The 10,269-nt window shown below is 41.1% G+C and overlaps 1 protein-coding gene across 1 annotated transcript; it reads left to right on the forward strand.

Annotated features, from left to right (window-relative positions):
• The first annotated feature begins 7,916 nt into the window (after positions 1-7,916).
• Positions 7,917-8,852, forward strand: LOC101834180 (olfactory receptor 10-like). Its single transcript, XM_040747978.1, has one exon. The coding sequence runs from the start codon at positions 7,917-7,919 to the stop codon at positions 8,850-8,852; it is 936 nt and encodes a 311-aa protein (XP_040603912.1).
• The last annotated feature ends 1,417 nt before the right edge of the window (positions 8,853-10,269 follow it).

Below are 10,269 nucleotides of genomic sequence, written 5' to 3' on the forward strand. Positions count from 1 at the left end.
AACCAAACAAATGAAAGATATGTATAGCAAGAACCTTGAGTCTTTAAATAAAGAAATTAAAGAAGACACCAGAAGATGGAAAGATCTCCCATGCTCTTGGATAAGTAGTATTAACATAGTAAAAATGGCAGTCTTGCCGAAAGCAATCTACAGATTTAATGCAACCCCCATTAAACCCCCAGCACAATTCTTCACAGACCTTGAAAGAACAATAATCAACTTTATATGGAAAAACAAAAGACCCAGGATAGCCAAAACAACCCTGTTCAATAAGGCAACATGTAGAGGCATCACCATCCCTGACTTCAAGCTCTAGTACAGAACTATAGTCCTGAAAACAGCTTGGTATTGGCACAAAAATAGACAGATAGACCAATGGAATCAAATTGAACACCCAACATTAACCCATACACTTATGAACACCTGATCTTTGACAAAGAAGCTAAAATTATACAATGGAAAAAGAAGGCATCTTCAACAATTGGTGCTGGCATAACTGGATATTGGCATGTAGAAGACTGCAGATAGATCCATCTCTATTGCCATGCACAAAACTTAAGTCCAAATGGATCAAAGAGAATGTGGGAGGTACCCTTGAACGAATTGGTATAGGAGACCACTTCCTGAACGTAACTCCAGTAGCACAGACATTAAGATCAACAATTATTAAATGGGACCTCCTGAAACTGAGAAGCTTCTGTAAGGCAAAGGACATAGTCAACAAGACTAAAAGGCAACCCACAGATTGGGAAAAGATATTCACTAACCCCACATCTGACAGAGGGCTGATCTCCAAAATTTACAAAGAACTCAGGAAGCAAGTCTCCAAAACACCAAAGGATCCAATCAAAAAGAGGGGTACAGAGCAACATAGAGAATTCTCAGTAGAGGAGTCTAAGATGGCGGAGAGATACTTAAGAATGTGCTCAATATCCCTAACCATCCTGGAAATGTAAATCAAAACAACTCTGAGATATCATCTCACTTCTGTCAGAATGGCTAGAATCAAAAACTCCAACAACAGTTCATGCTGGAGAGAACGTGGAGAAAGGGGATTACTTCTCCACTGCTGGTAGGAGTGATGATTCATACAGCCACTTTGGGAATCAATATGGAGATTCCGCAGGAAAATGGGAATCAGTCTACCACAAGACCCAGCAATTCCACTCTTAGGCAAAAAATGCCCATTCATACAAGGATGTCCGATCTACTATGTTCATAGCAGCATTATTTATAATAGCTGGAACCTGGAGGCAACCTAGATGCCCCTCAACTGAAGATTGGATAGAGAAAATGTGGTACTTTTACGTAATGGAATAATTTATTCAATGGAAAAAACAATGGAATCTTGAAATTTGCAGGCAAATGGACGGCACTAGAAGAAACAATCCTGAGTGAGGTAACGCAGTCACAAAAAGAGAAACATGGTATGTACTCACTCATTTATGGATTTTAGACAGGAATCAGGGGAGTGCCAGCATACAATCTCACTGCCATAGAGTCTGGGAAACAGAACCTTCATCCAGAGACTGATGAAAGCAGAGCCAGATACCCTCAGACAAACACTGAACTGAACTCCTGGAATACAGTGTCAGAAAGAGAGAACTGATGGGCAAAGGAGTTAAGACTGGGCTGGTTTAACCCACAGAAACAGTTGACCTGAACAAGGGAGAGCTCTTGGACTCCAGATGACTGTGTGGAAAGCATGGGACTGACCCAGACCCCCTGAAGGTGGGTGTCAGTGAGGAGGCCTAGGTATTCTATGGGGCCTTGGGTAGTATTTATCCCTGGTGTACAAATAGATTTTGAGTGCCCATGCCACAATATGGGAGACTCTCTCAGCCTGGAATCTTGTGGGAGGGCCCAGGCCCTGCCCTGGATGAAATGACAGTCACTAGAGATCCACCATGGAGGGCCTCAACCCTCCCTGGGGATCAGAGTGGAGATTGGGTGGGGGACTGGATGACCTGGTGGGGAGGGCAGGGGAGGAGGGGAGGGAGAGGGAACTGGGATTGACATGTGAAACAAGCTTGTTTCTAACTTAAATAAAAAAAGAATTCTTCGAGAGAAGACCCGCTGCAGGTGGAAAAGCCACACTAAACGTAGGCAGCGCCATCCCATGGGCAAGGGGCCGCTTCTGTCTTCATGCCTTCCCCACTTTGATGGACTTAATCCATGAGCTAAGGAGAAAAGATTTTTCTCCTTAAAAAAAAGTAAGAGTATTAAATTTTCAGAAGATCATATGGGGGATTATGTTGTGGCTTTATCTTGAAGATCAGTTTTGATTTTAGGTAAGTTAGTCTTCAAGGGCAGTTGTTAGTAGAGCTGAAGTCCTGTCTTCCCTTTAGAGGGAATGACTATTCCACTTTTGTGATTTTCCTCTTTACAGAGACAGCAAAATCTTGGTTGCTTAGAACCTGTTGAGGGCAGTTTTTTTACAGTGCCCTGGTTTTCCACAGTGGTAGCAAACATGTGATTCCTTAGAATCTCTCTCTCTTTTTTTTTTGCCTCAGTCTGTATTATCAAAGAAAATACTAATTTTTAGGTTTATTGTGGATAAAACAGGATAAAAATAAGAAATTATGATGTATAAAATATTGCCTGTCACATACATGAACACCTCAAGCTTTTTAGCAAGGAAACAAATGTTTGGTTAGATCACTTTCACACATAGGGGAGAATGATAGTGTTGTCTGAAGAGTCCATTGAGAGAAATGAATTCAGATGTGTGGTACAATTCCAAAGGAGATGTGGAATTTGGTCTGACTGATGACAGGACTTGGCCAAAGAAGAGTAAATATGAGGAATCTCATTATGTAGTCTCAGGAGTAAGTATAGTAAGTACGGGTAAGTTGTGAAGACACTGAATAGATCTGTTTGGTTCGGTCTCAGCATAGATATTAGATGGAACTTAAGCCTGTAGAGCAGCTCTTTGAAAGTCTGCCAATTGGTTATAATTGCCACATTGGGGCACAGAGGTCTCCAAGGCCATACTTGATGAACAATTTCTTGTCAGGAGGAATCGATAATGCCCCCAGGACAGAAGTGAGTGAGGTGTTCACACCCTGGGGGTCTGAGATGTCTAGATATCCCTAAAGTCCAGAGGTACCTCAGTAAAACACAGGCCCTACTAGGTCTCGGTTGGTTAGGATACACATCGGCTGCACAGTGGGGGGGGGAGTGCCTCTACCTTCTTGGCTATGAGGCTCACTTACTTCTCTTCTGGTCAGAACCATGTGTGATCATGCCTTCTCCAGGATGGGGGAGCCTATCCTAAGATCTCTATACCACATAAAATGGATCAGTACCTCCAAGAAACAAGCCTACCTTGAACTTCTCTAGATACAATCTCTGATGTGTCTCACAAGCTAACATAATTGAGGGTGGTGAATGAAGTGGTTTCTCCTGGAGCTCTGGGTGAGTAACAATTGAGTGAGATGCTCAGGATTACAGTCTAAACTCAGAAGATGATACGATTCCACTAGGCAGTTGGCACTGGCTTCCAATCTGCTGGTGGCCTGGTTTGAGCGCATAGAAATGTTAAAGTTGTGAAAAAGCATATTGGCATCTATCCTCTCACCTGAACATGTAAAAAATACTAAAATTTCAAATTTCAAAACTAGAAACATAGACAATGAGAGGGAACTCATCCTAAGACAGAGACAAAAATTAAGCAATTTGTCAATTTAGTCTTTCATGTCAAAAAAGAAAGCTAGCTGGATTGAAACCATGATTTTGTAGCACTGTACCGACAATGACATCATGTTGTTTGGAGTACTTATCAGTATTGAATATACCCCTAAAAAACTGTGGGATAATGGGATGCTGTACGGTTCTGATGTGAAGGGACACTATCTAGATCAGAAAATTATTGAGCATGGATGGCAGGAGGCTGCCTTGGTGCCTGGTTTGATAGTGAATTCATATACCAGACACTAATGAGAAAGTTTCCTGTGTGGCATAATAGGAAGAAGAAGTGAACTTACATTAGATTTTAAAATTCACAGTTCACAGTGATGATAATTAGGAATGAATTCTTGTGAAATCCCCACCCCTTGCCCACACAGAAAATGAAATGTAATGGTTTTAATAGGGTTACATGGCAGTCTGACAATATTAAATTAGTGGACCAGCTTGTAATGGTTTGAATAGGGTTACACTGCAGTCTGACAATATTAAATTAGTGGACTAGCATGAAGGATTAGATAACATGTGCACCAGTCCTGACCAAGAAATTAATTACTGAGATTATGCACAGATACACTGGCCCATGCACACACTAAAGGCACACAAACACACAGAAAGCTAACCTCAGGCCATCATCGACTTTTCTACAGTTAGAAACAAAACACAAACATCAAAAGTGCTTTGTGTGGCCCAAAGACTTGGTACAAGAAATAAACTTTTACATAGAGCCTTCATCCAGTAACTGATGGAAGCAGGTGCAGTGACCCACAGCCAAGCACTGGGCTGAGCTCCTGGAGTTCAGTTGAAGAGAGGGAGGACGGATCATATGAACAAGAGGGGGTCAAGACCATGATGGGGAAAACCACAGAGACAACCGACCTGTGCTAGTGGCACTATTTTCTTTTATATTTGGACATGTTTTGATTGAATGAAATCCATTATCCATGTGTTTCCCACCTCTCATCCACAGGCACTGGACTCCCACAGGAAGCCTCAGCACTGCTCAATCCCTTAAACTAGTGCAACCAGAGTCGTATCTTTGCCTGGGCTGTGAGATTCAGAACTCTAAATAATGTGAAGGACCTGCCAGCAGCCACGCACTGAGTTCATATTGAAGAAACTTGAATCTCATTCTGAAAGATAGAAAAGGCTTCCCAGATAGTTTCATTTTGTGACTTCCCAGTATGGATACAACAAGGCTGACCTCCACTTCTCAGCCCAGAAAAGAGTAGAGGAATGCTCTGTGAGAGATGAGAAGTTGTCATAACTACAAAAAGTGGTACCTAAGTGATAGGCTGGACACAGACAGTCAGTAGCATCAGTTTCAGAAGATACTTAGAATTAAACTTCATGGTAGCTGTTGCTGTGAAGATCAGGCCATTCTCTGCAGAGCCCTGAGGAATAGAATGGCAGACCCATTCTCCCAGAGAAGTGACCCACAAGCAGACGTGAATCTCCATGTGGCAGATGAACGTCAATACAGGGGAGCCGAGGCAGCAGAAAATTTAGCTTACAGTCAGTATAGTTGAGTCTCATTGCATATTAGATTCCAGATACAAAGAGCAGATTCCAAAGAAGTAGGGCTACCACTACACCCTGCTGTCTACACTGAAACAACGGCAGTTGTTGATGCCTAAGGACCTGCTCAAAACTGGAATAATCTGAGCCTGCAGGCTCAGGAGTAGATCAAGCACTCTAATGCATCTGCCATCATGCAGGGTACTAAAATTTAAAATCTGGATAAGGTTAATTTCCTAATCTGATTTTGTTAGGGAGACTACAAAAACTTGCATTTTTCATAATTGGATTCATAGGAAAGTGGAAGACTAAAGACATTTTCCAGAAAATAGTTGACGAGATAAATCAATGTGTCAAAGAAAGAAGCCCATGAAGACATACGTGGGAAACGATCCGTGGAGAGGGTAGCAAAGCAGTGTGCTGTGGATGATGAAAGCCCAGGGCTTCATGTAGCAAGTGATTTGAGAATCTGCACATGAAATTACCTTTGAGCTTCCTCCCAAACCGTTTTTTAAAAGGTTCTATACCATCATTTTTAAAATCAGATCTTAGTTTGCATTTGTTAAATATCCAATAGTCAAGTGAGCACTACTTCCTCACACTGAGTCTTTAGCCATTGTACTCCTTGGTCACTTTCTGGTCTACTTTTAAAATAAATTATTGGCAAACAGTCTTCTCAGTTCTGTATGTGCCCAGCTGAGGTTCTGAAGCTCAGTTTAAATTTTGCCTGTTCAGTATTGTTTTATAGACTGTAGTAGCCACTTAATGTCAGATAGCTCTTGGTTACACTGTGTTAAAATCTTTGGGGATTGGGATTTTAGGAATTTTCATATAATAATTCTTCTGATATTTTGTTGAGTTGTAGGTATGTTAAGAATGTCTACATGACAGTATGAATATAATTGAGATTGAAATATACACCATGAATGACAAGCATCTAGCATATCACTAATTAAGAACAGAACAGTGTTGATTCTTATTATTGCACAGAAAATAAACATGTCTGAGATATTTAGGTGTATCGTATGCAGTACCAGGGTGTGGAACATATTCATTAATTCACCCAACCATTTTCACTGAAAGACTTACATCCATCCAAATGCTGTACTATGAGATGAGGGTACAATGATAAATAAATCCAACAGATCCAGTTGGATGATCTTTAAAGAATATTGGTAGGACACACCAGTGTTAAAAGTTAAAATGACACATCCTTCATAATTTAAGAATGTAGAAGTACTCAATCCCCATCAAAAACTATCTTGCATGTACTGGTTAAAGAAACATACGTATATTAATACTTTGTCTTTATAATTCACATTTTCTCTGTCTTTTCCAAAAGGGCACTAGTGTGATACTCAAATGCATTCCTTGCAGCACTGCTCCAGCATGGTGCCATCACTGACCTAATGCATATTTAATGAGAAGGCAATATGAAGTTTCCGTACTTTCCCATATTAAACAGGGTTGAAATTTCTGTTAACCACTTATTTCTTTCTTTGTGATAAACTTTTTCATATACTTTTGTATTTTTACCACAACTAATATTAACCTTTAAATGCAAGCAGTTTTATGGATATCCCACTTTCATAATTCATTAAAGTGTGTTCATGGTTAATTCTTAGGTTTCCTGAAGGAATATTTCATGGGACTTGAAGAGCAAATCAAATGTTTCACACACAAGAAAGGTATTTAACATCTTCTACATGCCCTCGATGAACGTAACGGTATTTAGTACTTGTCAATGCTAGTAATGTTAATATGCTTAAGGGAAGACATGTCTTTTAAAACTCACTGTGTTGTTTGGCACCCAGGAACTCTGAGGTTTTGAGGAACAAAGAGATGTGAAAGATTGTCATAGAATACAACAGATTCTTGAAAATATTGATGCAAAGAACTTTGGGTTTGAGAGATGAGAACAACTCCTCTTGGGAAACCCAAAGGTGGATTGATAAGGTGATTGAAAAGGTACTGTATACCCCAAGCATAATGACTCATAAAGTGAAACAAATTTGTTATAAATAACATCCCCTTAAAAGGATAGAGTTCCATTCTTCTTAATCTTTCACATCAGATGGCAGTGTATGAGTGGCTTCCCAGATTGGTGCACTGACCATTTACACTGAGTAGAAGGTCACAGATATGCAAGCGGAGACAAACATGTGGTCTCAGCCTGGTTAGAGCAGAGTCTTAATAGGCAGAAACACTGTGCCTCATAGACTACAGAGGGCAAAAGAGAAGACCATAGAGCACTATGTGCATTTTTGCACAGTCAATAATTTTCATTTGTTTTGCTTGACTTTAGAAGGTCTTGGAATCAAAACCAAATTCTCTACCACCAAGATGAACGCTAGTTCTGCATTCAGTTTTCAAATGCAGTTTCCAGGTTAGTGCAAAAGGATCCAAATGTCAGTCCTATTAGGGAGGCAAGACATCACCCACACTTTCAGATTCAAGGATTGACAAACTTGTCTAAAGTTCTGGAACACACAGTCAACAGGACTAACGTTCAAACAAACGCCCTGTCATCCTAATGCACTTATCCCTATACTAATAAGAAAAGGACTACTCGGTAGATGGAACTGAGCAGTAAGATGAAAATCAAAGTACCTCGTTTAGGAAAAGTTAGGGAATGCTGGGAATGTTTTTTAGATACATGTTCTTTGTAGTGAGCATAAATTGCCCCCTGATGTTTGTGCACATAAAAGGCTATGGACAGTTTCAATGATAGTTTAGGAGGTAGCTTCATTTTGGTGGGTTTCTCAGATTGGCCTCAGCTGGAACTCATTCTTTTTGTCTTTATTTCAATTTTCTACTCCTTAACTCTCTTTGGCAACACTGCCATCATTGCTCTGTCCCGAATGGACCTTCGATTACACACTCCCATGTACTTCTTCCTCTCCCACCTCTCCTTCCTGGACCTCTGCTACACCACCAGCACTGTGCCCCAGCTCCTGATCAACCTCCATGGACTTGACAGGACCATCAGCTATGGAGGGTGTGTGGCCCAGCTGCTCATATCTCTTGCTTTGGGCTCCACTGAGTGTGTGCTCCTGGTGGTGATGGCCTTTGACCGCTATGCTGCTGTGTGTCGTCCCCTGCACTACACAACCATCATGCACCCCCTTCTCTGCCAGACACTGGCTATTGCTTCATGGGTAGGAGGCTTCTTGAACTCTCTGATTCAAACAGGCCTCATGATGGCGATGCCACTGTGTGGCCATCAACTGAATCACTTCTTCTGTGAGATGCCTGTTCTCCTGAAGTTGGCCTGTGAGGACACTGGAGGGACAGAGGCCAAGATGTTTGTGGCCAGAGCTATCATTTTGGTTTTCCCTGCAGCACTAATTCTTGGATCCTATGCACAGATTTCCAGGGCAGTGCTGAAGATCAAGTCAATGACTGGACGCAGAAAAGCTTTTGGGACATGTGGGTCCCACCTCCTGGTGGTTTCTCTGTTTTACGGCTCAGCCATCTACACATACTTACAGCCCAAGGGCAGCTATTCTGAGAGTGAGGGGAAGTTTGTTGCTCTTTTCTATACTATCATCACCCCTATGCTCAACCCTCTGATTTATACCCTGAGGAACAAGGATGTGAAGGGGGCTCTCTGGAAGGTGCTAGGGAGAGGCACAGACTCAGGGTAGGGGGAGAAAATAGGGCCACTGCAACTTTCTGTGGTAGGTCTCATGTCCTTAAGTCCATCTGTGTTTGCTGAATAAGAAATAACCTTCAGCAAGCCTCAAAAAATTGTTGCTTTTTTCTTTTGGAGTTGAAAGTCAAGATCTCTTTAGCTTCTCTCTGTTAGTGTCTATAGTCCTTTTAAAAAGGGGGTCAACTGAACCAGACCCCCTGAATGTGGGTGTCAGTGAGGAGGTCTAGGCAATCTATGGGGCCTCGGGTAGTAGATCAGTATTTGTTCCTGGCATACAAATGGACTTTGGGTGCCCATCGCACAATGAGAGATGCTCTCTCAGCCTGGACTCTTGGGGGAGGGCCTAGGCCCTGCCTGGGATGAAATGACAGACTATGGATATCCCCCATGGAGGGCCTCACCTTCCCTGGGGAAAGGAGTGGGGATTGGGAGAGGAGAGATGGAGGGTTTGGTGGGAGGGCATGGGAGGGGGAAGGGAGAGGGAGAGGGACCTGGGATTGACAGGTGAAGCAATCTTGTTTCTAATTTAAATTTAAAAGTAAAAAAGTCATAAAAAAGCTGATTTATCTCAAACATTGCACAAGAATGTGTGAGAAGATGATCTGTTTTCTACAGGCATCTAGGAATTTCTGGTTATGAGGGAAGGCTTAATTTAATGTGATACCCCTTTTCCAAAGCAAATGATTTCAATCATATGTTATGTAGATGGCACTTTGCACATACGTATAGAACACTGTTCACCACTGGTTTTTTAAGTACTTGGCTGCATCTTCTCATACTTCAGGGTTTAGGTTCTCAAGTCACCCCTGCCTTTCTAGTTTTTTAGTGCCCACTGTTAATAGAGAGAAAAAAGGAGACTGGTTAGAAATACATCATCACGATAGAGTTTTAGACGTAATGTCATTTCACCAATACTTAAGGAAAATAACAAAATTGGAGAAACACCATCTAAATCTTCTCAGATGGGCCACGGGTTTGTTTGCTGCCATGGTGAAGGTACTTCCATTGAAGAGAGAAAAGAATAGAAATGATTATTAAAACAATAAGCATTGTGAAAGTGGTATAACAAAAAGAAAGAGTAAAAGAGAGTGACACTAGTGAATGTAAAGAGTGGAGAGTTAGTGTAGGGAGGAGGGATGGAGACAGTGGATTCTACCACAGCTGTTTCTTTTCATGTACTTAAACAATGGTTTCAGATCAAAGTACAGATATCCTTGTAAATAGGCTTTGAAATTTTAATAACTTTCAGGTTGGATAAAAATCTTAATTCTAATAGCAATCACTACTTACATACTCTTGAAAATATTTCTATTTAAATAATTATGAGAAACAAATATAATCTCTAGTAATTCTCGATTAAACTAAGATTCAAAGATTTTGAGTTACTTATCTGTGTTATGAACCTAAGA

This window comes from Mesocricetus auratus, unplaced genomic scaffold, assembly GCF_017639785.1.
Source record: "Mesocricetus auratus isolate SY011 unplaced genomic scaffold, BCM_Maur_2.0 Super-Scaffold_100007, whole genome shotgun sequence".
Classification (NCBI taxonomy): domain Eukaryota; kingdom Metazoa; phylum Chordata; class Mammalia; order Rodentia; family Cricetidae; genus Mesocricetus; species Mesocricetus auratus.

Coding starts and splice junctions, on each gene's coding strand:
- LOC101834180 (XM_040747978.1), top strand. CDS start 7,917: ATGGACAGTTTCAATGATAGTTTAGGAGGTAGCTTCATTTTGGTGGGT.